This window comes from Orussus abietinus, unplaced genomic scaffold (assembly GCF_000612105.2).
Source record: "Orussus abietinus isolate OABI.00-Male unplaced genomic scaffold, Oabi_2.0 scaffold89, whole genome shotgun sequence".
Classification (NCBI taxonomy): Eukaryota; Metazoa; Arthropoda; class Insecta; order Hymenoptera; family Orussidae; genus Orussus; species Orussus abietinus.
Genome location: NW_019394246.1, coordinates 42551 through 70549, shown reverse-complemented (window position 1 = coordinate 70549; position 27999 = coordinate 42551). Strand labels below are relative to the sequence as shown.

Here is a 27999-nt window from a genome sequence, read left to right as displayed (position 1 = left end):
AAAAGGAAGTGGTTTAAAATTAAGGACAGTGGTATTTAATAGGAAAGAATAACTCTCTACATTTTTTAATTGAATATATCCAACAGTTTCGATCGCGCGTCGCCATCTTGGATCTTCCGCGTAAGCGGGAGATTCCAATGAGATTTGCTTCTCACGTATATTGTAACGCAAAAAGGAATAGTTTATAATTTATAAAGGTGATAACGAATGTCTGAGAACCCATTTCTTAAGTTTTAAATGTAAAATACGAGCGTAATGAAGAATTACATTTATCGTAATTGATACATACCGCGCGCAGGGAAAGACGCCATCTTTGTCCGCCATTTTTCCACTGACCTCGTCGGATATCATTATCTGCCAGTATCCTTGTCACGTCTGCACTTCTACGTAGTGATTGGTGTGGTGCATAGTTCATGACGTACCGATTAACGCCGGGACGTCGCACGTCCGGTTTTGCGAATATTCGCGATGACTTCCTCTAAAAGTACGGAAAAATTGGCCGAAGTTCTTCAGTTGTTCTTGCTTCCCGGGTACAACGTCGTCAGCCCGACTTACCTCGACCTCCTCCTAACGCACGTCACGAAGCGCTCCGAAGGTGAGGTTAGAGGTCGAACGGGCTCCTAAAGCTTTATGCATGAATCTTTTAAATTTCCATAAATTCCTGCCATTCTTACTACCTAAATTATTCAAAGAATTCCATACGCGATCGCGGGATTGACATTCGACGATTTTAAGGATGAAAAAGTATTTATATCTTTGTAAAACGCTCTGAACAAACGGCGGCTGTTTTGCTCTTCTACGCCGCCATCTTGGAGAACAGTGCGCGGGTCATTTGAATTTTTTTTTTTAGCAGTTTTACACGAAATAAAGGTATTTCTTGCATTCCTTATTGCTCTCATAATTAAAGAAATAAAAGCGTAAATCGTGAGATGGATATTAACAGTTTTTAATGGGAATAAATAATACATTCTGAGGTAGAAGGGCAAGAGGTTGTTTCTTCTACGCGCGCCGCCATCTTGAAAAATGGCGGCGACTGTTATGAAATAATTGCGCGTATTTAAAATAAGGGTATTTTAGAAATTAACAATCCGTGGAATCTGTCGTTTCCTCGATGGTCATATATTATATATCTAAAATTGTTTAAAGTGCAAATTGATGTACGCAGGTAAATAATTTTGATAATGAACAGGAACACAAAATCCACAATGTGTTCGCTCGCTCCATTAACACAATATATTTAAGAGAATCTTTAATGATTTATCGGAAAGTTTCTTGGGAGTTAATAACTGCTGCAATGCTTTTATTTATATTATATATGCTTTTATGTATACTGTATTATATTGTCAATCTTTTAAACAGTGTCGACTATGCCAAAGAAGTCACTCGTCATGTTTAACGAGTTCATTCATAATTTATCAAAAATTATATTCTTCTCGCTAATAGAGCTATATATACATGCTCTAGATTCTCCCATATAAGAAATTGCTTTCGATTGAATTATTATACCTAATATATTGGTATAGCCAAGTCAATGAGGTCTTTTCCAAAGTATCTGAAGACGTGGGTAAGCATATTAAATTTCACTCCGCCAAGAGAAACAGAACACAAGTCGTTCGGTCTTGCATAGACACAAATTGTGTATAAAGACATTTCAAGTTCCGGTGACGTTCCCACCAGTATCGTTGCATTTTGCCTGATTAAATTGTCCATTTGGAAGTTCAACTTCACCAGCGATGCTTTCTGAAATTACAAACAATATTTCCTTACTAAAATAGTGCTAAGGTTCTTCTGACAAAAATTATTATACCATTGTTACAATAAACATGATTTGTTTATCATGGAAATAAATAATAAGTGTGATTAAATAACGTAAATAAATGAATTATAATGGTTTTGTATAGGTCCAGAGTCATCGTTGATAAATATTATGGATTTTTCCTGGCTTTGATCAAGGCTTCGATGAGAATATGACCATCGCTGTAGTAAATGTTACTGAGACGATTCTCAAAAAAAGGTTTGCATTGAAAGGAAAGAGAATTTAATTGACTCACAGTTCCGAGGTCCACCTTGTCGACATATCCCATGTAGTTGATACGATTCAAAGACTCCAGATAATCGAAGTAAATCCAATCCTGGACTCCGAGGATATCCTTTTTGTCATACAGTTCTGACAAAAACGTTCGCTCGAAGCCTGAAGAAGATCCTTCGAATTGGGTGAACCAGATTCTCTTCAAAGTGTCTTTCCTTTCGAAGTCATCTGGCTCGATGAAGTTTTGGTTCGAAAGCCAGTTCATTGTGTCCTGCATAACATTTGTACCCAAAAACATGTCGAGCAACAAATTTTCCTTCTTTCGTCTCTCTGGAGAGAGGGTCTCTTTTATGTGGGATTCGAATTTGTATTCCTCATACAAAGACCGAATTGTTTGTACGGTCGGAATGGAATACGCTTCTGTGTCAACCGTAAACAATCTGAAATCGTAAATTATTATACCGTTATAAAATGCGGATTTTTATTAACAAACGAAAAGGAAAAATTAATCAGAAAGCTATGCATTTTTTTTTATATTAAACTTTTATTACATTCTTTTCTAAATTAACGATGAGAACTTGGGTGACCATTCATCACGCTTTGCATGTTTACATAGTGAAGAATAAAAAAGTGAAGAGTGAAGAATAAAAAATAAATAGTGAAGTGTAATAAATGAAGAACGAAGGAAAGAAAATAGTGAAGAATAATAAATGAAGAATGCAGAACGAAGAGAGAAAAATAAAGGGAAAAAATATGAAGAACTTACTTCTCATTAGCCTCATCGGTGGCGTTTTTTTCATCCACCTTCTTCTGCAAATTCAACCTGATGTACTTCATGGCATTATACTCGTCATTCTGGAAGAGGCCCTCGGTCAGCTTCCACAACTCCTCGTTCGAGATTCTATACTGCAGACCAAGATACGAATTAACCGCAGGAGAAACACCAGAACTAGTATTTGGTGCCGCAATGGTCGAGGACACAGGATTGCTGTTGATGGCTTGACTTGGACCTGCTCCAGGAACGTTGGGCTGCACTCCACCCTGACCTGTTTGTAGAAAAAGAGTATTAGAATGCATCTCGACTTTCCAAGACATTATACGAGCAACTTTAAGTTGCAAGCCGAACTGTTTTGCTGGCACAGAAGGATCATTGGGTTACGTCGACATGCATAGGTCGGGAACCATCTTGATTATGCGCTATCAGCTGATTACGCACCTCAAACAACCCTAATAGTACCCAATGATCATTGGGCTGCACAACAACCTGTTTCTGGTGCCACACTAGGATCATAAAAGCTTAACTGAACCTGATTTGGTGTCTGGCCAGGAACATGAACATTATTTAACTCATGGTAAACCCAGGAATTGTTGGGGTGCACTCTGCTATCGATACCACAACAGTGAACTACACCTCGACATTACCTGGCACTACACCAGGAACACCCTGCTGTATTCCAGCTTGACCTGCTACCCCAGGTTGAGCAGGAACTTCAGGCTGTGCTGCTTGAATAGGACCTCCAGGCTGCACTGCTTGCATAGGACCTCCAGGTTGCGCTACTCCGCTAGGACCTCCAGGCTGCACCGCTTGAATAGGACCTCCAGGTTGCGCACCTCCCACAGGAACTCCAGGTTGCCCCATGTCCTGACCAGGTACAGTCCCATTAACTCCAGGTAACCCGTTAAAGTACTGATTGTTGTACGTGATGTGGGTGGAGGTGCTGGACACGGAGCTGGAGGTTTCACTAGGCTGAACCGAAGGCCTCGAAGACTCATAACTATAATGATGGTGTGGCGGGTTCACGATCCTGTTTACGGCAGCGTTAACCCCGGAATAAATTAAGGCCTCCTTGAAAACATCCCCTAGGCCTCTTTGCTGGGTCTGGCCGGAGACGAGAACAACATTTGGTGTGGGGGCGTATGCAGGAGCTGGAGCATAAGCGCTCTGGAAAGCCGGCTGCGCCATGGGTGAGGGGCCCATGTGACCATAGGATCCTGGGGACCCATAGGATCCCTGGAACCCATGGTAGCTATACCCCTGGGGAGCTTGAACACCCTGATGGGCTCCTGGGTACATTGGACTAGGATAGTGAGGAGAGTTCATGGTGTTTGGGTACGATGATGGATGGCTGCCTCCATATGAGGGATGGTATGGGGTTCCCATGGATGGGTGGCTCACTGCACTCTGGATATGGGGGGATTGGCCGGATCCTCCTGGCAAAACGTGGTCGCTGAAGCCGTAATTCCTTGATGGTTCTCCTTGAGAACTTGTACGTGGATAGGGACTGTTCACCCCATGGTTTGTTTGTGGGGTTATGGGGTTATGGATGGGGTATGGTGGGTTTCCTGACTGGTGAAGACCTGGTTGACTTGGGTTCATGGGACTGTTTACTCCATGGCTTGTTTGAGCAGTTATGGGGTTATGGATGGGATATGGTGGGTTTCCTGATTGGTGGAGACCTGGTTGACTTGGGTTCATGGGACTGTTTACTCCATGGCTTGTTTGAGCGGTTATGGGGTTATGGATGGGGTATGGTGGGTTTCCTGGCTGATTTGGATGTATGGGGTTCCGGAAACCATAGGATCCACTTGGGTTTGGGTTGATCCCTCCAACTGGAGCGGAGTGTACTGGTGCGACTCCTTGGTTTCGATTGAACACCGATGAACCTAGAATTAATCATCAATTTTTAATGGTACCCATGTCTAATTTGTGCCACTCTTTTTCTAATTAATTTTTTTTATTTCGGATGAGATTTCATATCATCTTAAAATATGTACAAACATACCTGGTGCTGGGGGAGCGGAAGGTACAAATTGTGAGGCTTGTTGTCTTTTGTCCGTCTCGAAACCGATGTGTCCTGGTGAATTGATTGGTTTAGTGGATAAAAACAAAGTACTCTTATTGAGAGTTAATAATATTAATAGTAATAGAGTCACAATTATTAATAAAAACTGACGGTCAGCGAAGTGTGGACGTTAAATTTCTAATTGGAAAGTATTGCACGCTCATTCTCGGCTTGACCGCGAAAGCAGATTTTAATTCGATTTTTACCGAAATTTTGCTTAATACCATTTTTTTATTCTTTATCTAGTTATAAGATTATTAATGATTTTAAATTCTATCATTTTCAACAAACCAGGAGCTGGTGGAGCAGATGGTACATGAGATCCATATGGCTTAGTGTCCGTTCCAACTCCAACATTCTTCGGTGGAGTTGCTGTAACAAAGTCCAAAAAGAATGAAAATTCTCATTCTTTTCATCACATTTGCACAATTTCTCTTAATAGTACTTGATTCATTTTGCGTATAAATAAAAACTTACTCCAAGAAAACAGTGTTTTCATGTTTGAACCCTTTTGCGTTAACTACTGTGTGTATTGTAATCACAAACACATGGATACTGACCACTATACTACCGAGGATACAACCATTGCACCTAAGCCCTTTTGCGTTAACCACTGTGTGTTTTATAATCACAAACCCATGGATACTGACCACTATACTACCGAGGATAAAATCATTGCACCTAAATCCTTTTGCGTTAACCACTGTGTGTTTTATAATCACAACACGTGGATACTGACCACTATACTACCGAGGATAAAATCATTGCACCTAAATCCTTTTGCGTTAATCACTGTGTGTTTTATAATCACAAACACATGGATACTGACCATTATACTACCGAGGATAAAACCATTACACCTAAAAATATTTAAATTAAAAATCATTACGTTTAAAACCCACCTGGATTTCCGGGACTCCTAGATTCGGCTTTCAAGAAATTAGATGTCTCGGTTTTCGAGTGATGAACTGAACTGCTTGACCCACCTTAATTAATAATTAATAATTCAGTAAATTTTTATCTAACTTTTTACAACGTCGTGTGAAATTTAAACTTACTAGTTCGAATTTGAGTCGGTGGTTTGTTCACTGGAGACGAGTGTGATGGTTTTGCGACTTGTTTTGTGATAGAAGATGACGATGATTTCGATGACGATGAAGAAAAAATCGATCCCCATATTCCTCCAGAAGATCCACCTCTAGAGGAACCACTTCTAGAAGATCCTCCTCTAGATCTTCCTCCACCTCCAGATCTTCCACCACCGCCAGAAATTCTCAGTGCTGCGCCATTTTCTAAAAGTGATATTTAAAATAGGAACTTTTCAACGCTATTCAATTTATACAATGTATAAAATCGTATTTTTTCAAACTCATCATCGTTTTCGATTTTGTAATTTTTTTTTAAGCAAACTAAGTAAAGGATAATTCTCGAAGCAAATATTGACGGCGCTGAAAGATTCTCATAAAAAGAAATTTCCACTTTCAGCAAAGAATAACATTGCTGATTGCTGCAGAAATAATTGCACCGAGAGCAGAAATGTTGTGCGGTGCTAGATTTTCCTCAGTTATTGACATTTTAAACATTTCATGTTGGGAATGATTTTCAAAGTAAACGCGATGACGCTAAACATTGTTTAAAAGTGAAAAACTTAAATGAAAGTTGTAAACAAATACAAAACCGACACCTTTTTGAAAGTCGTTTCTCCATTATTTATACATTAAAACCTCCTAAAAACATGTAACGATATATAATTATACAATGAAACCTCACTAAGCATTCATCTCATGAATACAATTACATTGCAGTGCTCTCAATGTAGATGAGCACTTTTGTCGAGCCATTTCACTTCATCGTGTCCCTCACGACATGATTTATTAAATAATTGAACACATCCCTCGTTCCAGACAATAAAACTATCACTATAATAACCGGATCACTCTAAAACATCACTATACATGGCTATATATTAAACACAAAATCTTTTACGTGTATAAAATGTGAATTCTACTATTTCCCACTGTTAAAAATATTCATAAAATTCATACACTTCCAGTACATAAAGTTACAATAGAATTATAAATTTAATGCTGCTACCTGTTTATTAGAAATTTCTAAACAAACTTATAATTCCACATGTTATAATTTTCTGAAATCACGTGGGAAAATAAATACACGCAAGAAATTTATAACACATTTAATAAATTTGTTGCGAATAATTTGTAAAATTAGTAAACCCTGTCCGAATAAAACTTGTTATGAAATGTTATGAAACGTTATAAAACGTTATAAAATCTCAAAATTGTATAAAATCTTATAAAAAGTATTAACAGTACGCGTTAATTAGTTATATTATCCTACCGGTGATCAATCCTATTATGAGAAATAGAAATAGAAATGAAACTTTAAGATCCATCGCTTGCGAGTGTTTCACAAGGAAGAACGCGCGTAACTGACGCTTCCAGAAGAACTCGGCCGATGATTTCATCGCAGTTGATATATCTTTATCAAGAGCCTTTATTTCTCTTTTCTTTCCTTTTCGGACAAACAGACCGCATTTGCATCTCGAAGACCTTTGGCGATGGCGACCCCCGATAATACTTAGAGAGCTAAAAGCTCGTCGTTTATGCCCATAGAGGGTTTCCTCCATTTTCCGCGAAACATTAAGGCCGTTGAATAGCTTCCTTTCAGCTAAATCAACTCTGCCATGTGAAGTGGCTCTTATCGTGTATCCTTCGATCTGAAACTCGAAATCCTCGTACTAATAATTATTATTACAAGCAAACGTTACTTTCTTAAGGTGATATTAAAGTATCATATGTACCAGAACGTAAAAATAATTATAAAACTTTTCTCCAAACTGGGTGCGCCGATTAATTTGAAACTTTAATAAATAATCGTGGAGGTTATAACGAAGGTCTCAAAGCTTGCGAAATTTTATTTTTTTTTTGTTTATATATATAAATAATTATGGAAATGTCTGGAAAGAAATTTTCTTTAATTGGTTATTACTTAAATTAATTGATATTTCATGTCAGGACCTTCCTTATATACTTTAGGATATTTAACATGATAATGAATAAATTTAAATAATGAGAAATTACTATTTATGACGTTAGAAATAATTCGTAATTATGTTTAACTTAAATTATTGTACGTGACGGATGTAATCGTCATCGATGAATCGGATATAAATTATTATGTAACTAATCGTAGAATAGTTCGTAATGTTGATAACAATAAGAGATGTATATTTCGAGATTTCCAATCGTACTGGAAATTATCAATCTCGACATATTTCGCGTAATCATTACATTTTAAAAACTTCGGCGTAGCGAGTAAAGGTCACCAGATTTAATAATCGCGAATTTCCGGGAAATTATTAAATCTGGATAAAAGACACTTTAACCCATGTACAGTGACGGATATAAATACCCTCCGTATTGATATGGTGTCATCAATATATAATGTAAATGCATTTATGTCCGCCAGTGTACATTGTACTAGAACGATGTACAGTGGTGGATATAAATGCAATTTTTTCAAACTATCAGCTCTATGTCCTCAAGAAAAACATTCATATCCACTACTGTACTGTTAGACTGATGCTCAAATATTAATAATTTTTTATACGTGGCTGTTATTTAAAGATTATTTTTACACCTAATAGAATGATGTACAGTGGCGGATATAAATGAGATTTTATCAAACTATCGGCTCTATATTCACAGAAAAAACATTCATGTCCACTACTATACTAAGAATTATGTACAGTGGCGGATATAAATGCCTTATTGTAACCTAGCGACGCCATGTTGGCAAGGAAGGCACTATACATTTAGCAGTTTATACAGCATTAGATAATTGATTTTAACAAATATTTAAATTAATTTCAGATGCAAAGGCCGATTCAGAGCGCTTGGAGGTTTTGCGAAAATGGGTACAAGAAGCTCTCGAAGCCTGGACCAACATTGGTGGGCCTTGCCAAGCAGTTTCGATGTTCACCGTGAAATTAGTTGGAATTATAGCCCGGGATGAAAGTCACTTCAAAGAATGGAACAGCCAGAAGATATTCGACCGCCTTTGTGCGGTTCTGCGCCTGCGCGAACAACCTTTGTCGGCCTCAGTCAAGATGGCGTACACTTGCATGCTTTCTGACGTCATAACGCATCACAGTGGACGCCAATGGGTCATCGAGTCTGGTTAGAAAATAGTATATTGTATATTCACCTTAAGGTGAAGTGAAAGTGACGTCAGAAGTCTCGTTTATGAAACTTTTCTCTCGAAATCGAGTCTGGTTAAAAAATAGTATATTGTATATTCACCTTAAGGTGATGTGAAAGTGACGTCAGAAGTCTCGTTTATGAAACTTTTCTCTCGAAATCGAAAAAATAGTATATTGTATATTCACCTTAAGGTGATGTGAAAGTGACGTCAGAAGTCTCGTTTATGAAACTTTTCTCTCGAAATCGAGTCTCGTTAAAAAAAATAGTATATTGTATATTCACCTTAAGGTGATATGAAAGTGACGTCAGAAGTCTCGTTTATGAAACTTTTCTCTCGAAATCGAGTCTGGTTAAAAAATGGTATATTGTATATTCACCTTAAGGTGATATGAAAGTGACGTCAGAAGTCTTATTTATGAAACTTTTCTCTCGAAATCGAGTCTCGTTAAAAAAATAGTATATTGTATATTCACCTTAAGGTGATGCGAAGCACGTATCCATGGAATTTCTGGAGTTTTGCTTCGATTTTACAATAATTGTACAGAAACGGGATATGGAGTACTCCATTTAGTACAATACCCAATATAATTCGACCTAGCTGTCGATATAGATACCAACGTCGGTAACGTAGGTATTTAGAAGAATCTCGTTTACCGACTTCGATGAAATTTTTCGACGTATTTCACATCTCCTTTACGATTTTAACGATTTTAACGATTCCAGGTACGTGGAGAGACGTCGTCAAGTTCTGCCAGGCGAACCAGACGATGTACGTCACCCGGGAGAGCCAAAAGTTCCTGTGGAGTCTTCTTCTAAGCGAATGTCGAAACGAGAAATTCTGCCGAGAAGTCATCCTGGAGGTGACGTCGCCAATCATCAGCAACCAATTCGACACGGAGGTCCACGAAGGTCTTCAAGAGAACTATCTGGACAGGAACACGCTCCTCTGCGCCACCATCGACCTGCTGACCAACATCCTGGAGAACACCCTCTTCGTGGACCTGGACAGCCCGATCCCGGCATTGTTGGAGGAGTTGACAAACCTTGAAGTGCGCGTCAAGGCCCTCTTCGAGGCCTGCATCAACACGAGGTTCCTCCAGAGGGTCCACAAGCTGGTGCTCCTGTTGCTCTTCCTGAGACTCAAGCAGGGCATCCTGAGGGAGACCAAGACCGTCGACGAGGTCGCCTGGTCCAAGTTCCTCCGCGGCTTGACCTACGTCTACATGATGCTCATCCCCAAGAAGCACGTCATCGAGCTCGTGAAGACCGCCAAGCTCGCCCTCATCTACTGGAAGAAGACCAAACTGCTCTGCGATTTCACTCCACCCGGGCAGTACAAATTCGAGCACCAGGCCATTGCCTTGATGGTGAGGAGGACGGTTCATTTCTAAACCTTAAGGGGATGGGAAAGTGGCGTCAGTCTCGTTAATGAAACTCTTCTCGAAATTGAATCTACTGAATTCTTCCGGACACAGGTGTTACCTCTCTGCGTGTGCATCAAGAAGACTTGCTTAGGGTACGACCTCTTCGAGATGTTCCTCAACAAGATCTTCGAGGTCACGTGCCCGGCCACCTTAAGGCTGGCTTATACCATAAGAGACGTCATCATGAAGGGGGACTTGCCTCTGGAGCATATTTGCAAGGTGTCTATCGGGATGCTCCTCGAGATCATGGACATCATGGATAGGGTGAGAGCAGAGAAAATTAAATGTTTTAACAATAGGGAAAATATTCCTACGCCTATTCAATCGATGCACTTGTATCGTTCCACCTGATCGATGCACTTGTATCGTTCCAAACGATCGATGCAAAATTTTCACCTTTTATTAATCACATCGTTGCACTGGTATTACTTTTCTACGAAGAGACAAATGTATATGAAAATTATACACCGAAGAGTGGAATGGTTTCAAGGTTGCGTTCCAATATTATTCTTCAGTGATAGATAATCACATCGGATCAATTTTGGGCATTTTTTCAGGATGTAGCGGTGATCACGTTTCAAACGTTTTGCCACGTGCTGAAGAATTTCGCCCAAGAAACGACAGCTACACCTCCACCCGATAACGTGGTGACCGAACCCAGAAGAACAGTGTACAAGTCAATTCTGGAAGGCGATCCCATTGTTGAAAACACGGTTTTATTGTCGGCGCTTTTGGATGGGCTCGCCGCTATGACTGAAAAATTCAAATTAAAGTGGCAAGAATGCGTGGAGACGATTTGCGTCCTGGCTATTGGCCAGGAGATCTTGAACCATTCCGGTACACTGCCCAAGGTAGGGCTAGATCTCCACGTCATTTAATGAACTTCATTAAATACCTTTAAGTATTAATCGCTCTAAGAGTGACGAATGAATAATTAATTGCAGTGCTTCATCGACTAAAATAATATTCGGTTAGCTAATAAGTCCTACGACACTTTATATATTCAAAATTGTATTTTTAATGTCGCAAAACTTTAGAGAACCGAATAATTATTAAGTCATCTCAAGTAATACTGTATTTTATGAGTCAAAATAAGAAAATGATTCAATATTTGATTTAAAATGTCTTTCTGGACTTTTACGAGGACTTTTAAATTCTTTGTACAATGCATGCCCTAGAAGTTTGATGACCGACAAGGTTTAATCTCCTTAAAGAGTAACTGAATATTTAAAGTTATAGTTCTGTAATGATTAAATAATTATAATTCCATTCTGGCAGCTGTGCGTCCAAGCGTTGAAGATCTGCAAGCTAGCGATCCAAAACTTCATGCCTCCAAACTTGGCGTTACTGGTTGATTCGGAAAGCCACATGGATGGAATTGGCTCGACACTCTTTAAAAGACTCCACGATACCAACTGGGAAGTCAGAGACAGCGTATTAGAAGTATTGAACACAATTGCCACCATCTCCGAAGACAGTGAGTTTCCTGTCAAATTTTAGGTTAAGTCAGGTTAAATTACGAACCACCTTTGCCATGTTAACTGCTGCATCAACAGTCATGAATTAATGGCACTAATGTGATAGTCAATTTATTAATTAGTTTAAGATGCCAATGATTTAAAAGCCATATCATCGTTTGGCTTGCTTGCTTTTTTTTTTTATTTTTTCAGAAGAGTGAAAAGATTTGCCTCGTTCACATCGACTCACTAGTTGTATATTTTGAAGGAAAAACTGTGACGTGACAAAGTTTAACACATTGTACTTCTTTATTTCAGAGTATCCAGCCTTTCAGGATTTCCTTCTGGTCAATCGGTTCCTCCAGCTGGCAATCGAGGTGGCAACGAATGACACCGAAAGTTATGTGCGAGCTTCTGCGCTGACATTTATTTCCACCACTGTACGAATTAACAAGCTTTGGGATGCCGAATTGTGCCAGCTTGATTTGCTGGTAAGTCGAAGATCAGTCTGAGATTTTTTTAATTAATGTGAACAGCAGATCGGAGACATTATCTAATTTTTTAGGGCACTGCTGCGCAACTTTTAGAAAATGAAAGTGAAGCAGTGGTGCGGAGAGAAGCTGTGATACTGATCAAAGAGCTTTACGTATACAGGAAATGGCCGTAAGTAAGATAAAATATACTCACTAGTTTTAACCTGTAAACATAATAAATGAGTTTAACCTATAATATACTTAGACCATATATCATTTTAACCTATAACAATTTTAACCGCAAACACACAGTACAGACTGATAGATATTCAGCACGAAACTCCAGCAAGTCTTGTGTTAAAAATATTTCTCAAATTTAATACAATGTTACATGAAAATGGAAAAAAGAAATAGTTGCGAGAAGGATAACGCAGAGTGACATTTCTCTTCGGAAGGAATTCTCGACTAGCTTAACCTCAAATACACACATTTTGTACGAATATACACGCGATGAGAATATCTCATTAATTTAGTACAATTTAATATGAAACTTACAGGAAATCAAAAATCGAAGTCATGTCCCACATGATGGCCACGTCAGCTGTTCTGGACTTGCATTGGGAAGTTAAGACAAACGCCCTCGAATTCTGGAAACATTTTATCAAATCTCATTTAACCGACCAGGGAATGCTGGATGGCTCTTTCCCCAACGTGACGTTCTCTAAAGAGCACCGTAAAATCGTCACTCTGAATGAAACCGAAATCAAACGGAGACTCAACAAAGCTCTCGATGAGTTAGCGAAGCAGCGTTGCCTCGGAGTAAGAATTTTTCAATTTCTCGATACTTGTTCTGAGTATTAATTGGTTTACAATTTTTTTAGTCATTGATAAAGATGAAACAAATCTTGTAACACTTAACTTATCTACTACAACATTGTTAACAACAATTGATTAAGTATTTGCAAAATATTCAGACAGACCGCTGAAATTAAAATTTGTATCATATTTCATAATAAGGAATACTACTGTATATCAATTTATATTTAACAAATTATGATTTATTGAAGTACTATTAACCATTTTACATTGAGGCGCTAAGTTTCAATAATGCGCAAGCTCTACACAGTCTATTTTTATTTGTCGATGAACACAATTTAAGTGAACGTAGCCCAATTTAGTAATTTAAATGATATGTAAATGAGTTTTAAATTTATATAAAATTAATAAATAATTCTTTTATCACAAGGTGCTCCTGGCGACCCTGGAAGACGACTGCGACTTCGAAGTGTCTAGAATTTCAGCCAGTATTGTGAATAAGCTGAAATGGTTCCTTCTGAAATACAAAATCAATGAGCCGCTGCCAACTTTGCCTCTGCCGAAAGACAGTGCTACGATGGACACCCCCTACATAAAGCAGACAACTAATATTACATCCCAGGGTTATCTACACCCTCCGGAGCACTCATACAGCGTTATCAACGAGATCGTCGACGCGACCGATGCAAATTTGCTGGCTTCAATGTATAAAACTTCCATGAAAATGGACAGCCCAGTTGACAAAAGTGATCAAGAAACGCTCAGGCTCGTCTCCGAAGTCACCAGGGAAAAGTTTCTGAGGGCTACGTTGGATGCAGACATCGATGCATACATCCAGGAAAGGAGTCGCTGGCTCAAAACCTACACCGACAGCTTCGACTCCATCCTGGATGACATCGTCACCACCTACCAGAATAAAGGTGTCAACACGATGGACTGTTATTAAAGAAGAACGTGATAGTGCAGATTAAAGTGCATAAACTTAGCTGTAAAATGATTTACATGGTTATTTCGATGAAGTGTCTGAGAGAAATTGTGGAAAATGAAACGTCACCACTTAACGGAAGAAAGATGTCAACAGGATGAACTGTTGTTACAGTAGAACGTGATAGTGCAGAATAAATTGCATAAACTTAGTTGTAAGATTATTCATACATTTATTTCGTTAAGGAATTCTCGGAGAGAAAAATGGGAAATGAAACTTTGGCCTGTAGTCTTCTCTGTCCAAATAGTCCGCCGTGAAATGGCGCCAAAGTGGGGAAATTATAAATAATCGAGGCTGTATCGTGACAGAATTACTAGGATTTATTTTTGTAATACTCGTTAAGTTTATTTTGAAAGAAATGTGGATTAAAAAAAATGTTTATTCGATTTATCAGACATCGGAAACATTTACCTGATTTAGCGAACACTTCGCTACCACTTTGGTTCAGTTAAATATTTATACAGAGAAGTGAAATTCGCTAAAATGCTTTTTGCTTACTAATTTCTGTCCATTTCCTTAAAAACGATGTATAAAAGAATTTAGAAAACCAAAGAGTCGCAAAATTCCACATTTAAATCCAACTTTCGCAATTTTTCTCTTATATACATTCCCAACATTTTGCACGAACGATTGTAGAAAAAGAAGTTGTACGTTTATAAAAATGAATAAAGGTTAAAACGTTCAGTTTTAATTGCATTTGTTGTTTATTTATTATTTCAATTTGTGAAATGTATTGAGATATAAGGTGATAAAAAGTTTTAATTGTAATGGTTTTGACTAGCGAAGTTTTTGGAGGTTAACTGACTTCGGTGGTGGGTTACCGGAAGCGGTGGGATTTTCAATTGTTCCGAAGTTGCCGGTAAACCCATTGTCTTGTCTTTGGTTACAATTTGCAAAGTTTGATCAGGAAAGGATTATTTTAGATTTCGAAGAGTCATAGTGGACGGAAATCGAAGATGTTCGATCTTTTTTCGCCGGTTCGTGATTTGCTGATTACGAATGACATCGTCAGAATCGACAACGTCGTTTTCAAGTTGCATTGTCGTGTAACCGTTTTATTACTGACAGTGTGCGCAATTCTGGTAACTGCGAAACAATATTTTGGCGAGCCAATCTCCTGCATGGCGGATGAGTCTATAGGTTTGTTTATTTCGATTCCCCTAAACCGATTTTTTAAGAAACTGTCATCGACACTTAACAGAAATTTCTGAGGCCTTCGATACTTAACAAAGAGATCTTTGAGGTCCATTTAATAATTACAAAGTTTTTTAAGATTCCTTCGATGCTTAGTAAAGAATTCTTTGAAACTTCTGCGATACTTGTAAGAATTTATGGGACTTCTTTAATACTCGACGTAGAAGTTTCCGAGAGTCCTTCGATACTTAACAAAGAGATCTTTGAGGTCCCTTTGATAATTACAAAGTTTTTTTAAAATTCCTTCGATGCTTAACCAAAAAATTTGCCGACATTTCTTCGATACTTTATAAAGAACTCTTTGAAACTTCTGCGATACTTGTAAGAATTTATGGCACTTCTTTAATACCCGACGTAGAAGTTCCGAGAGTCCTTCGATACTTAACAGAGATCTTTAAGGTTCCTTTGATAATTAAAAAGTTTTTTGAGATTCCTTCAATATTTTATGAAGAAATCTTTGAAACTTCTTCTATATTTATTATGATAATTCCTTGATATAAGAATTCCTTGATTAAAATAAAAGACTAAAATATCTCCAGGAATTACTTGCAAATTAATAAACGTCAGAATTCCTGAATTTTCTATGATTGGATTTAATGATCACCTATGGGAGGCAGGAATCGTTTGTAAAGCAATTATTCATCATCATCGGAAAGATTTAAATACTTATCAGTGATTAAGAAACCTTTTAAAATATTAAACTAACGAAAAATATCTGCTTTTAAAACGTCATTAACAGCTAAGGAACCGATTAACGCTTATTGCTGGATATACAGTACCTTCACCGTGTCTCGCCACCTAAAAGGAATTCCTGGACGTTCAGTAGCGAGTCCCGGAGTTGGCCAAGCTTTGGAGAACGATGAGATTCATTATCATCGATACTACCAGTGGGTCGGTCTAAACATGAATAAATATTAAAAATAAGATGATGAGTCAATGTTACTAATAATCATAATAAAAGTTATATCAATGCAGGGACTAACCTAAAACTGAAAATCCCTTTTTCAGGTCTGCTTTGTTCTGGGGATTCAAGCTGTGGTTTTTTACATCCCTCGAGCTTTATGGGGCATGTGGGAAGGCGGCTTAGTCGCAATGCTGTCGATTGACCTCTCCTCTCCATTTTTGGGGACCGCGTGGACTCCTGAACGCAAAACGCAGCTTGTAGATTACTTAACCAAAACAAATTTGCATACTCATAACCTCTACGCTATTCGCTATTTCTTCTGCGAGCTGATGAACCTAATCAACACGGTGAGAAATTAAAATAAAAAGATACGTGTTTGGTTATTTGTTTTAATGAGTCTTATTAATTGAGATATTGATCTCTTGGTCTGTAATAATCCAAAGAAAATATTAACAAGATCTATTCGATGAATAATCAGACACGTATTTTTTTTATTTCAACTATGGATCAACCTCCACTAATTGAAAAAATGTCTTCTATGCAATGTCCCCTAATAAAACCTGGTTTATGCTTCGATCCTAACCTAAACTTATTTTTCTGGGACCATTAATGCATGTCCTAATTCTTACTCGAGCTTAATTCTAATCAATAAAGCTGCGTACTGCATCACTTTGCAACTTATTCTGTACATTTCAGTGTCCAGTATCTTTTGACGCCTCATAATATAACCAACAAACTATTCCAAATTGAAGATGGTTATGAACAAGACGAAAGCATAAGCCAAGCTTAAATTTCCCTGATTTAGGGGATTTACTTTATACGTAAATTTTATAAAACGTGCAAAACCAATAAAGCATCGCTCCGCAGCCCATGCTATACATTTCGTCCGATATCTTTCGACAACTCATAACATAACCTTCAAACTGCTCCAAATTAAAAATTAAATTAAGAACAAGACAGAAGCACGAGCCAAGCTTATTTCCCTGCCTTAGGATTCACGTTGTACTTAAATTTGCTAAAATTGCTCCAAAGCATGCAAAAGAATTCCTTCACGTAAAAAATCACTCGTTAAACAAATGTACTCGTTGTGAAACTCAGTCCACATTTTTCTTCCAGGTTGGACAGATCTACCTGTTGAACGAGTTCCTAGAAGGACAATTCACGAATTATGGATCTGCTGTGACCGGGTTCGCCATGGAAACGAGACCATACCAGAGAGTGGACCCGATGGCTCGTTTGTTCCCAAAAGTGACCAAATGCACAATACACACCTTTGGCGCGGGAGGATCTGCGCAAACGCACGACGCACTTTGTATTCTGTCACTCAATGTCGTCAATGAAAAGGTCTTTGTCCTCATCTGGTTTTGGTTCATATTCCTGGCAGGTGTCGGAGCATTGGCGGTGCTCTACAGGTATTCATTAAAATATATATTAATATTTATTTAGTGCTTTACAGGGTTTCGATAAGATATACATAAATATTTTTTAGAGCGCTCTACAGGTTTCGATGAGATATATCAGGACATTTTTTGATGCTCTTTAAATATTCGACAAAATATATGAAAACATTTTTTTTTATGCTCTAATAATGATGATATCTTAAAGTAATTCCTTATTTTTTTACAGGATAATCGTCTTCTCTCAGCCATGGACCAGAATATATTTGTTGCGAGCAAATGCAAGATCAATAAAAGGAGTGAAAGTATCCAGAGTCGTACGAGAATTGCATTTCGGAGATTGGTTTTTGCTTCAGCAGTTGGCTCGTAACGTGAATCCCATTGTCTTCGGAGAATTAATCGAAGAACTGGACACATTCTTTACCTCCAAAAAGCCCGATGAGCTAACAACGTAAAACTTGGCTTTTACTGGAAAGATTAAGGTGATACGAAAGGGTCATTCTATATATATAAATCGTCAAAGTATTTATAAAACTTCTCCAAACTGGATTCACTGAATCAATTGAAATTTCAGCACGTAATTATGGAGGCCCTAAAAAAGATCGTGGTGTTCATGAAATTTCCTTATTGATATTACATTTTCATTATTTATCCCAGACTAAAACATTTTTTTTTTTATGATATTTCACCAGCATCGTGTACTTCTTTAGAGCTTTCATAATCTCATGAAGTTTCAAATAATTTGGTGCACCCAGGTTTGAAAAAAGTTTCATAAACATTACGCTTTATGCATATATATAGAATGACAATTTCATAAAACCTTACAGTTCGATACGTAGCACTTTCTGTGATCGGAGAGAAATTCTCTCAAAAAAAGTTCCTTCGAAGCTATTTTACTATTATAACTCTTAAGTACTGCTTAAGACAATACACTAACATTACTTTTTGCATATTTTATATATTCAATGTTTTTTATTCAAATATTATCACATCGATGATGTCTAAGCATAGGTTAAGAAAGGTACAAACTGTGGTTCGCTTTCCAAAAATGTTTAAATAAACATACTTATATATTTCTTTATGTTGACAAACATTGTAGCTGATAAGTAGAGATTTCAGAAATTCTCTATGAACAATGTTTCGAATGATGAGAATGGAAATGAAAGCGATACAAAATGTGAACCAGTGTTTTCGATGTTCAACTATATGTTAAACATATTTTATGCCGAGAAAGTTAATTATTACCAAAAAGAAAAAATTTAGTTGGTAGACAAATGAAACTGCGCAAATTGTTTAAATTGTCTTTAATTTTATTTTTATAAAAATACAAATGTTCACTTTTTAAAGATTAAGTACACACACACACATATATATATTTCTTTATGTTAATAAACATCGTAATTGTTAAGTAGACATTTTAAAAATTCTCTACGAACAATGTCTCAAACGATAAGAATGGAAATGAAAGCGATACAAAATATGAACCAGTGTTTTCGATGTTCAACTATATGTTAAATATATTTTATGCCGATAAAATTAATTATTAGTTGATTTAGTTAGTTTAAGGTTAATTATTAGTAAAGTTAGTTATCAGTTAATCTAAGTTTAAGTGATTTAAAGCAGGTTAAACAGGGTGTAAACCAATTGTACTGGTTTACACATGGTTTAAACCTGCTGTAAATCGCTTAAACTCCCATTAAGGTTCGGTTTTATAGCTAGGGTTAACCGAAGTTTAATTGGTTTACAACAGATTTAAACCCCGTGTAAACCAGTTACACTTCGGTTAACTAGAGTTGTGGAACCAGGCTTAATCATTGATTATATTCTGGGAGTTTATAACGTAAATTGAGCGAAAACGTGAAAAATGAGTAGCTTACGGTATTACGGAATGTTTTTCGTGGTGAAAATGCGAGACCATTCATATAGCGAATACGTAATTCTGTGAATAAACCCACGTGAGATGAAAGTACGAAAAGTGAGCGCTCTCGTAAAAAATACGTAATAACAGAGGTAATAAACGCCCTGGTTCTCGATCATGTTATCACGGTAATATAGCTCAAAAAAATTCTAGTTACATCTTTACAATGTTGGCGGTAAAGTCATTTTTATACCACGACGTTGGTAACACTAGTTCCAACGAATCTTTTATCCGTTTCACGTGTTTCCCCGAGATTCTTCAACGTGCTTCAACGATCGTCTCTCTGTTTCAAAAGTAAGTTTCTTTATTTAATTTTAGGTAAGTGAAGGAAAGGTCAGTCTTCGTTTTAACCCTTTCTTTGTTTTAAATCTAACTTCAGATACATATATACGCAAGCTGAAAGAAGTAGAAACTAATAATGGACTCTTTCAAGATCAACGAATTAATCGGCGACGCAAAATGTGAGACACAGTTGTTTATCCATACTTGTAATATAAACAATTTCAGTCTGATATTCTGTTCGATGAAGGCAACAGAGTATGTGATTACTCCGACAGAGAATAAAAAATTAAAATGGCAAGTGCTTCTGGACTATGATGATACTAAAGAGGCTATTGCTGTGAATGCAAAATCATTTGGCTCGAAGAGATGCAGTAAACACGCTCAGGGTTCCTATTGCTATGAGACCATTTCAGCATGCAAGAATTGCAATACGCCTGGATTTATATATTATACTTTCACGTTTTCATACCGTAGCCTTGACGGCAAATTAGAGTGGACAAAGACCATCGATTCGAAAAACTGGTTGAAATTCGGTGAAGAGTTTCGTATGACTTTGCCCAATGTTCAACTAATGCCAACGAAAATAGACAGCAGTTCTGATGTACTTACAGTGACGTCTAAATTCTATGTAGTTGAAGAGGTAAACTTTACTTGTCAAAATAGAGAAGATTTGTTTCCAGCACCTATTCAGCACGTCAGTACCGTTTCTAAGTACCTTTGGGAAAGCCAGAAACTGAGCGACGTGATACTGATAGTTTCGGAGAAGAAATTTCATGCGCACAAGGCTATACTTGCTGCGAGCAGTCTAGTATTCCAACGAATGTTTGATAGCGAGATGCGAGAAGGAATCCAAAATACAGTAGAAATAACAGAAGTGGAACACACGTTAGTTGATTTAATGCTTCAATTTCTTTACCTTGGACCCATTGAAAACGTGCAGAAAAATGCTTACCAGTTAGTGTATCTGGCGGACAAGTACGACATAGAACCTATGAAGGAAATGTGCCAAAATGTTTTGTACAGAGATTTGATTGTGGAAAACTGCGTAAATACTTTAATCCTTGCTGATACACACAATTTACAGTTACTAAAATCTTCAACCATTTGCTATATTGCCAAGAATATTGAACTCATTATAAATAGATCAGAATATGAAAAACTGATGGGTTACCCTATTTTACTCAGCGAGATTTTACGTGAAAACTCCAAAGTAATCGACAATAAAAATGGCATGAAAAGCGAAAGTACATAAATCGAAGATTCTATTATACACAACTATTAACGTGTGGACGACTCAAGATAATGGTCAAAATTTCATAGTTGCTGCACAATGCGGTTAGTTTCTGCAGATGATTTTAAATGCTTTCTTTCAACAATGGTTTCTTAAATCATTTCGATTATTTCTTAAATAATCCTGCCGATAGTTGTATACCTTGCGTTTAGCAATTTTAAGTTTATACGTTGTATGCTTTTCAACATTATGGTTATATTTTTGTTTATTTTCTAATGCAAGTTCTGTTTCTTTGAATTTTAATAGATTTTAAGGTTATGCTCCGACCGACGGGTTTCTAGATATCAGATTTATATCTTCAGTCCAAGTTCAGTGATAATTTTTAAGTTCCAAGATTTCACATTCCAGCTTATATTGGAAGGAAGATGAAATCTGGAAGCTGTTTCGGTATTCCAAATAAAAAAAAAAAGAGGTTTCGATTGATTTTATCTATATCTGAGCAGTGCATGTTTAGAATGTAAGAATTTCTATTCACGTGATAAATGAATAGTTTTCAATTAAAGTTTTATACTGTTTCATGTTCGTTAAAATGATGTATAATGGACGATACATAAATATATATTTTGTACATTTTTAGACCTATCGTGTGTTACCGTCAATATTATTTAGCTATTATTCTATGTCGATCAATTCTGCAATTAGCACAAATGAATGCGTTTAATTAAATTATTGTGCACCGAAGGTGTTCGGTGCTCGACCTTAATTCGGTAACTGATACTTGTCTTATTAATCTCTAGATGTGCAAAAAGTTAGGTTACTGGTTAGGTTAGTCGATTAACTGTAGTTTGTTCAATTTTTGGACATTCAGAAATTCCGATATTGGAAGTATAAAAAATTTAAATCTTTAGTAACATAATTAAATATTCCGCGTGGCATAAACAGAATTTAAAAAACGCGCTCTTTTTGCTTTTCATTAATGGCGCACGGGGAATCCTGCTTGACGCAACTTGTTCCGTTGTAAACAGTCGGCTATCTAGATTCAACGAGACTCTATGGCCGGGCCGGGAGGTTGAAGTGCCAAGGAATTCGCACTGGCTTAGAATTCGATTTTGGAGATGCTGGAAAGTGTCAAGCACATCTTTTTGGTCCTGTCGGGTAAGGGCGGCGTCGGAAAGTCGACGGTTAGCACGCAACTTGCCCTGGCGCTGAAGGAGGCCGGTTTTAAGGTTAGTCGCGCCCGCCGAGAGGTTATGTCGATGCTGACCGTGTAAATGTCAGGATAATTTCAGGTAGGAATACTGGACGTCGATCTTTGTGGGCCCAGCGTTCCGTTTTTACTAAACCTTGAAGGGAAAGATGTTCACCAGTCTTCGGAAGGGTACGTTCCATCTTCGCATTCGGAACTTTCTTATAAGAAAATTATATCGATTTGAAAGCACTCGTACTTCACTTTCAGGGTTCAAAGAAGTCTTATCTGTAAGCTGGTCACTTAGTCATAACCTTTTAGTATTAAAAGATATCATTTAGCCGTTTAGAGATTACAGATAAGACGTTTTTTAATTCTGAAAATCAGACTTGAGAATTTATTATTTAATTATGAAGCACTACAATAAGATGGTAGTTTTAAACAACCTTTACGTCGACTCAACAAACTGAAGAAAAGGATATTAAAAAAAATAACTTATTTTTAAATATCTTTGATGTTTACATGTAAGCAATATTTTTTAGATGGGTGCCGGTATATACCGACACGGAGCAGAAGTTGGCGGTCATGTCCATTGGCTTTCTCCTGAAGAGTCGGAACGACGGAGTTATTTGGCGAGGCCCCAAGAAGACTAGCATGATCAAACAATTCTTAACGGACGTCGTATGGCAGGACATTGACTATTTAATTATCGATACCCCTCCGGGCACATCGGACGAACACATTACAGTAATGGAGAATTTACGGTGAGATTTTCATATACAATGGGATCGGTGCTTGCTTTTAGCGATTCGTTTGTGATTGTTTGCATGACTATCGAGATTTAACTTTCTGTAACTTTTTCTCAAGCCAGAAGAAAACAGATATGATGTAAAATTTACAAATGTTAATCTTCCGATATTAGTTGTGTCTATAAATTTGCAATCTATAAACAAATATCCTAGTTAGGTTACGAACAATGATAAGGTGTTATGTTAAGTTTTGTCAGTAAAATTGGATAAAACTGATACGTGATTTAAAAGTTTCATAGCGTTATAGCCTGTTAATATTGTCCGGTAAAAAATGGGTGGTCTCGTCCAGATATGCAAACAAACAATTGCTCTTGCTTTCCCTCGATACACAATACGTTGAAAGTTTCCTGACATTCTTTTCTTACTCTGGTCTCTTTGTTCTTCTAGTACCGTTAAGTGCGACGGAGCGATTATAGTAACTACTCCACAGGCAGTAGCTGTGGACGATGTGCTCCGAGAAGTGACATTCTGCAGGAAAACCGGAATTCCTATTATTGGAATAGTCGAGAACATGAGTGGCTTCGTCTGTCCAACGTGTGCGGTGAGTTTGAAATTGTTCGCTCATAATTATATAATTCCTATCACAGTTTACACGATACAGAATAATATTTACGTCGCAGTTTAACTAAACTATTAAAAAGATTCGTTTGAAGTACACATACATGCAGTATACAAAATGTTTTAAAAAAGGAGATCACTTAAACACAAATGATTTCCTCTCTTTAATGCATGCAATAAGTGTGAATGTGTTCGTTTATGTCACGTGAATTTTATCACTCGTCTCAGTTTACGTAATCTTTTACATAACCTTAATTGCAATTTTTTTTGTGTTTCTCAGGAATGTACAAACATATTTTCCTCCGGTGGGGGCCGCTCGCTCTCGGAGATGGTGAAAGTCCCCTTTCTGGCGAAAATCCCCATAGACCCGGCCCTAGGGAAACTGGGGGAAAAGGGACAGTCCATTATGTCTTCTCTACCTGACAGTCAGGTGGCGCTGGTGTACAGGAAGCTCGTCGAGGAGCTTACCAAGAGCAAGGAGGCCTAACTACAGATCACGTTGATTCGTGCCTTATCATGGAGCAGGAAGAATGGAGAGAGGAAAACTTTACGTGTATTTTATAACTGAAAGTTGATTTTTCAAGGTTGAGCCAATTTATATCACTTGATTAAAATCACGATTTTCTTTTTTAACAATCCAAGCACTGCACCGTGATTGACCTTGTCGCAGTGTCATCGAAAAGGTACAAATTAAACGTAGTTTAACTCTGTTATAACGTTTAAACGGAAGTAATAATTTAGATGTTTTTTTTTTATTGCCTGATCTGTATTCCTAATAATTGAATTTACGAACCCATATAAAGAAAACTTTTTTCAATATTTCTGCTGATGACGCTGCAGCCCATGTAATGGGAATTTTTAGATCGTGGCTCGTAAGCACTTAACAAATCGAGGTGACTAATGATATCTTAATAATATCGATTTAATCTAGTCTTATGAACGAGGTTATTTAAATATTTAACATGTCTTTTAAAAATCGCGATTTTAATCGTGATTCAAAGAGAGATCTACATTTCTTTTCTTAAGAAATCATGACTTTTAACAACCCTGTCATTTTCTAAGGCACTTTTTAGGTTGTGGCCGTCGTTGCCATCATAAAAAAAAAACTGAATTAAAACTCCTGTGGTGGGAGGTTAACGTTTTCAGTTTATGGCGACTTCGTCAAGAGATACTTGCGATTGATGCATTTAGTTTTGTATTCGAGGCTGGGCACCCAGAAGAGAAAATTCGTAATAGGGAAAAATGATCGTTTTTATATCGTGCTACATACTTTGGTTGTAAAAAAATAAAGGTACACTTTGTATCGCAGCTTTAGAGCAGTGGCTGGCAAGCCTCTGTCGAAGTTGTACCATGATTTTAAAAGCACTTCGAACACAAATAGATTGAATATCGAAATGCTCATTCACTTCTCAGGCTTCCAGGAATGCACCGTTGAGATATTTCACAGTTTGGGACTTCTTTGAAGCCTCCACTTTGTATAAAACATCTAAGAACACTGTACACTTTTCACATTAACGATGTTTTGGGTCGTTCGACAACCTGAAACGACTCATTCAAGTACTTTCTGATTAATATCCAATTTCCAGTTGCTTCGATTACTTTGGTTACTCGTAAACTGATATTCTTAACTGTAAAAGAATCCTACTTTCTGAATGTAAATGCTTTGCATCTTTCAGCTGTCGATGGTTCTCGTTACTTTGTTCGCTAAATATCAATATTCTAAGTTATAAAACACCACTACGTGCTAGATGGATGGAATGCTTCGATTCCTTCGGTCAATGACACTCTTAATTGCTACGAATCATTGATTCTTTTTTTATAAGCCTGCCAGAGTGCTTCCTTGTACCGAAGAATAGCGGCTAACTTGTCATTTGCTTCGGTGATGCCTCTTCCTACGACCACTAAATCCGCTCCAGAGGCGACAACAGTCGCCGGTGTGTTATATCTCTGCCCAAGGCTGTCCGAAGTCTCCGAAAGCCTGACACCAGGAGTCAGCTGAATCAAACCTGGGTCGGATATAACCTCACTTTGACTGACCACTCCGACGATTGTTTCGGAGCACTTGGCCATGGAAACAGCTCTTCTAATGTAGTCTTCGGTGGTCAGGGCTCCTTCGGAGGACATTTCACACACCAGGAAAAATCCTCGATGCTCTGAGATTCCATCGAGAGCAGTTTCCAAGCCAGAGATGATTTTAGGTCCTGCAATTGGATGTACCGTAACAAAGTCTGCCCACTCTGCGATCCTGTAGACACCTTTTTGATATTGAAGCGACACTGTGTGACCGATGTCACCAAACTTTCTGTCCTCCATAAGCAGAAAGTCGTGCTTCTCTGCTAACTGTCGCAACTGCTTCGTAAAATCCTTTGTGAAGTCTTCGACGATGTCCACGTGGATTTTTAGAACTGCTATGTGAGGTCCGGCTAGATTGGCAAGTTCCAGGATGGAATTAGTTGTCGTTAAGTCTGCAGCCAGACACAGTGTAGTCTCCTTCGAGGACATTAATCGAAACAGCTTCGATGCCACTGGGTTCTTGGACTCTGCCGCTCTGCGTAGAAAGTTCATCGATAGTCGACTCTTCTCTGGAAGAACAAAAATTGGGTTTTTTGGAAAGACTCGGAGACAATATTGGTGTATCGTTTTTGGGAGTTTTTGAGGAGATTTAGAGGTTTACGAAGAGTGTCTGAAAATCGTGACTCTTTTAAAATGCATTTAAATATTTCTCTTGTCCAATTAAGTTGGTAAAATATGAGAAAAATTGAAATTTATATCCTAAACTCATTAAACGATAAGGATTCTCTATTCAATTCACACGGATACTGTTTTTAGAACCAAAAGTTGCCGACTAAACTTAAGTATCCTATTGTTTTACATTTTCATCATGTAACCTCTTAAGGAGAAGGTCGGAAGAACAAAGAAATAATCTCAGGTTTGAAAGCCCACCTTTCTTTTCTACGAGCACAGGTGCTTTGCACATCTTCAAGTATTCCGCAACATTCTTCACGTCCACCGAAGTTACCTTGCCAGCTTCGAGGAGATATTCCATTAATTGTGAAATTGTGTACAGGGACTTAACGACGATTCCATTCCTCTTAAGGTTTCGCCACCCACCCTGTTCTCTGTCCACAATGACCAGAGCCTCGGTAATGGTCAGTCCTGCTTCTTTCAAGTCTTTCGCCGTCTCCAGGACACTACTGCCCGTTGTAATAACATCTTCGATGATAATACAAGGATCCCCGTCGCTATATTTTCCCTCTATCAATTTCTTAGTACCATACGCCTTGGCCTCCTTACGCCGAATCAACATCGGTATGTCGTTCTCGGTCGAAATTAATGTGGCCAGTGGCAGCGCCGTGTAAGGGACTCCACAGATCTGTGCGATGCTTTTGGACTTTTGGGTATGCAGCTTCCACAGCGATTTGGAAAGTCTTTGCTGGAACGAAGGAACTGCGATTTAAAAGATATGTAGCGATCGGTCTCCCGATGCGAGTAGATGACAATATCAGTAAAGGTTACTCTTAATCAGCCAATTCGATCCAATTTTTATCGCAATCGAAAGCATTCATAGCGTTAAGATGTTTTAAAACGTTATCTTATTATTTCAAGACTTCGTGTCGAATCAATTATAGGGTTTTTAATTATTGAAACTAACGCAAACTACAAATGTGATGTAAAAGGAATGGTAAAAAAGGTTTATTTTTCCACACGTGACATAACCTCTAATCATTAATTTTGAGTGCATTATAGTTAGGTTGTTTTAAAACGTTATCTTATTATTTCAAGACTTCGTGTCGAATCAATTATAGGGTTTTTAATTATTGAAACTAACGCAAATTACAAATGTGATGTAAAAGGAATGGTAAAAAAGGTTTATTTTTTCACGTGTGACGTAACCTCTCACCATTAATTTTGGATGTGCTATAATGACTCTCAGGTCGAAGTAAATTGGCGTCTTCAAGCCGGCCTTCGTGACAAAGTCGCCGAACTTCACGGCGTTGATATCGTAAAGGGCGATCGCCAATTCTTTTAATTCTAACTCCATTGTTTTTAATAAAAACGAGTCCTGTCGAAGTTTACTGACGCTCTCGGATGAGAATCGACAAACGACACGCGTAGTGTTACCAACGTTTGGAAAAACTCGGACTTTGGATATCAAATATGGAGGCTGAAAGGTTAAGTAAGTTCGTTTACGAGGAAGATAAGTTCATTTGTCTTACCTCGGTTTTATAACTACTGGGAGCCGATTCTATATCTTTGGCGAGGGTGCTCG

General features: G+C 37.7%; 6 protein-coding genes and 1 long non-coding RNA gene across 8 annotated transcripts; 4 read left to right on the top strand and 3 right to left on the bottom strand.

Moving 5' to 3' along the window:
• Positions 1–325: 325 nt before the first annotated feature.
• On the top strand, positions 326–14941 carry LOC105701446. The gene is made up of 10 exons (XM_012428186.2): positions 326–595; positions 8766–9071; positions 9819–10462; positions 10571–10783; positions 11077–11370; positions 11798–11996; positions 12295–12467; positions 12542–12639; positions 13007–13268; positions 13696–14941. The coding sequence occupies exons 1-10, from the start codon at positions 469–471 to the stop codon at positions 14209–14211; spliced, it is 2832 nt and encodes a 943-aa protein (XP_012283609.1). The 5' UTR covers positions 326–468; the 3' UTR covers positions 14212–14941.
• On the bottom strand, positions 1097–7343 carry LOC105701445 (collagen alpha-5(IV) chain). The gene is made up of 9 exons (XM_023433211.1): positions 7231–7343; positions 5931–6164; positions 5775–5858; positions 5164–5244; positions 4813–4884; positions 3452–4693; positions 2796–3075; positions 2052–2469; positions 1097–1740 (listed from the first exon to the last, which is right to left on the bottom strand). Exons 1-9 carry the CDS (start codon positions 7283–7285, stop codon positions 1507–1509), a joined length of 2700 nt encoding a protein of 899 aa, XP_023288979.1. The 5' UTR covers positions 7286–7343; the 3' UTR covers positions 1097–1506.
• On the bottom strand, positions 12581–17613 carry LOC105701448. 2 transcript variants are annotated; one of them, XR_001104226.2, is made up of 5 exons: positions 17480–17613; positions 16428–16585; positions 16224–16341; positions 13005–13096; positions 12581–12673 (listed from the first exon to the last, which is right to left on the bottom strand). It is a non-coding gene; the product is annotated as an uncharacterized LOC105701448 (long non-coding RNA). The 2 variants fall into 2 exon arrangements; XR_002762265.1 differs by lacking the exons at positions 12581–12673; positions 13005–13096 and adding an exon at positions 14048–14171.
• On the top strand, positions 15010–18325 carry LOC105701447 (innexin inx2-like). Its single transcript, XM_012428187.2, has 5 exons — positions 15010–15390; positions 16184–16335; positions 16453–16695; positions 17465–17760; positions 17975–18325. The coding sequence occupies exons 1-5, from the start codon at positions 15207–15209 to the stop codon at positions 18198–18200; spliced, it is 1101 nt and encodes a 366-aa protein (XP_012283610.1). The 5' UTR covers positions 15010–15206; the 3' UTR covers positions 18201–18325.
• A 1861-nt stretch (positions 18326–20186) lies between these two features.
• On the top strand, positions 20187–21197 carry LOC105701424 (speckle-type POZ protein B-like). The gene has a single exon (XM_012428158.1). It carries the CDS (start codon positions 20187–20189, stop codon positions 21195–21197), a length of 1011 nt encoding a protein of 336 aa, XP_012283581.1.
• Positions 21198–22291: 1094 nt separating this feature from the next.
• On the top strand, positions 22292–25037 carry LOC105701481 (cytosolic Fe-S cluster assembly factor NUBP2 homolog). Its single transcript, XM_012428253.2, has 5 exons — positions 22292–22402; positions 22466–22554; positions 22905–23126; positions 23559–23712; positions 24010–25037. The coding sequence occupies exons 1-5, from the start codon at positions 22292–22294 to the stop codon at positions 24214–24216; spliced, it is 783 nt and encodes a 260-aa protein (XP_012283676.1). The 3' UTR covers positions 24217–25037.
• LOC105701480 (uridine 5'-monophosphate synthase) lies at positions 24963–27825 on the bottom strand. Its single transcript, XM_012428252.1, has 3 exons — positions 27631–27825; positions 26673–27162; positions 24963–26311 (listed from the first exon to the last, which is right to left on the bottom strand). Exons 1-3 carry the CDS (start codon positions 27769–27771, stop codon positions 25524–25526), a joined length of 1419 nt encoding a protein of 472 aa, XP_012283675.1. The 5' UTR covers positions 27772–27825; the 3' UTR covers positions 24963–25523.
• Between the last annotated feature and the right edge of the window lie 174 nt (positions 27826–27999).

Bases quoted from the DNA above. Each gene is read 5' to 3' on its own strand.
- LOC105701480 (XM_012428252.1), bottom strand. From the start codon at position 27,771: ATGGAGTTAGAATTAAAAGAATTGGCGATCGCCCTTTACGATATCAAC. The intron at 27,163-27,630 runs GTGAGAGGTTAC...CCTTCGTTCCAG, and splicing joins TAGCACATCCAAAATTAATG to CAAAGACTTTCCAAATCGCT. The intron at 26,312-26,672 runs GTGGGCTTTCAA...TTGTTCTTCCAG, and splicing joins TGTGCTCGTAGAAAAGAAAG to AGAAGAGTCGACTATCGATG.
- LOC105701481 (XM_012428253.2), top strand. From the start codon at position 22,292: ATGCTGGAAAGTGTCAAGCACATCTTTTTGGTCCTGTCGGGTAAGGGC. The intron at 22,403-22,465 runs GTTAGTCGCGCC...GGATAATTTCAG, and splicing joins TGAAGGAGGCCGGTTTTAAG to GTAGGAATACTGGACGTCGA. The intron at 23,713-24,009 runs GTGAGTTTGAAA...TGTGTTTCTCAG, and splicing joins TCGTCTGTCCAACGTGTGCG to GAATGTACAAACATATTTTC.
- LOC105701447 (XM_012428187.2), top strand. From the start codon at position 15,207: ATGTTCGATCTTTTTTCGCCGGTTCGTGATTTGCTGATTACGAATGAC. The intron at 16,336-16,452 runs GTCGGTCTAAAC...TCCCTTTTTCAG, and splicing joins ATCATCGATACTACCAGTGG to GTCTGCTTTGTTCTGGGGAT. The intron at 17,761-17,974 runs GTATTCATTAAA...ATTTTTTTACAG, and splicing joins GCATTGGCGGTGCTCTACAG to GATAATCGTCTTCTCTCAGC.
- LOC105701424 (XM_012428158.1), top strand. From the start codon at position 20,187: ATGAAGGCAACAGAGTATGTGATTACTCCGACAGAGAATAAAAAATTA.
- LOC105701445 (XM_023433211.1), bottom strand. From the start codon at position 7,285: ATGGATCTTAAAGTTTCATTTCTATTTCTATTTCTCATAATAGGATTG. The intron at 4,885-5,163 runs GTTTGTTGAAAA...TCAATTCACCAG, and splicing joins ATCTGCTCCACCAGCTCCTG to GACACATCGGTTTCGAGACG. The intron at 2,470-2,795 runs GTAAGTTCTTCA...TTACGATTTCAG, and splicing joins ACCGATGAGGCTAATGAGAA to ATTGTTTACGGTTGACACAG.
- LOC105701446 (XM_012428186.2), top strand. From the start codon at position 469: ATGACTTCCTCTAAAAGTACGGAAAAATTGGCCGAAGTTCTTCAGTTG. The intron at 12,468-12,541 runs GTAAGTCGAAGA...CTAATTTTTTAG, and splicing joins TGTGCCAGCTTGATTTGCTG to GGCACTGCTGCGCAACTTTT. The intron at 13,269-13,695 runs GTAAGAATTTTT...TTTTATCACAAG, and splicing joins CGAAGCAGCGTTGCCTCGGA to GTGCTCCTGGCGACCCTGGA.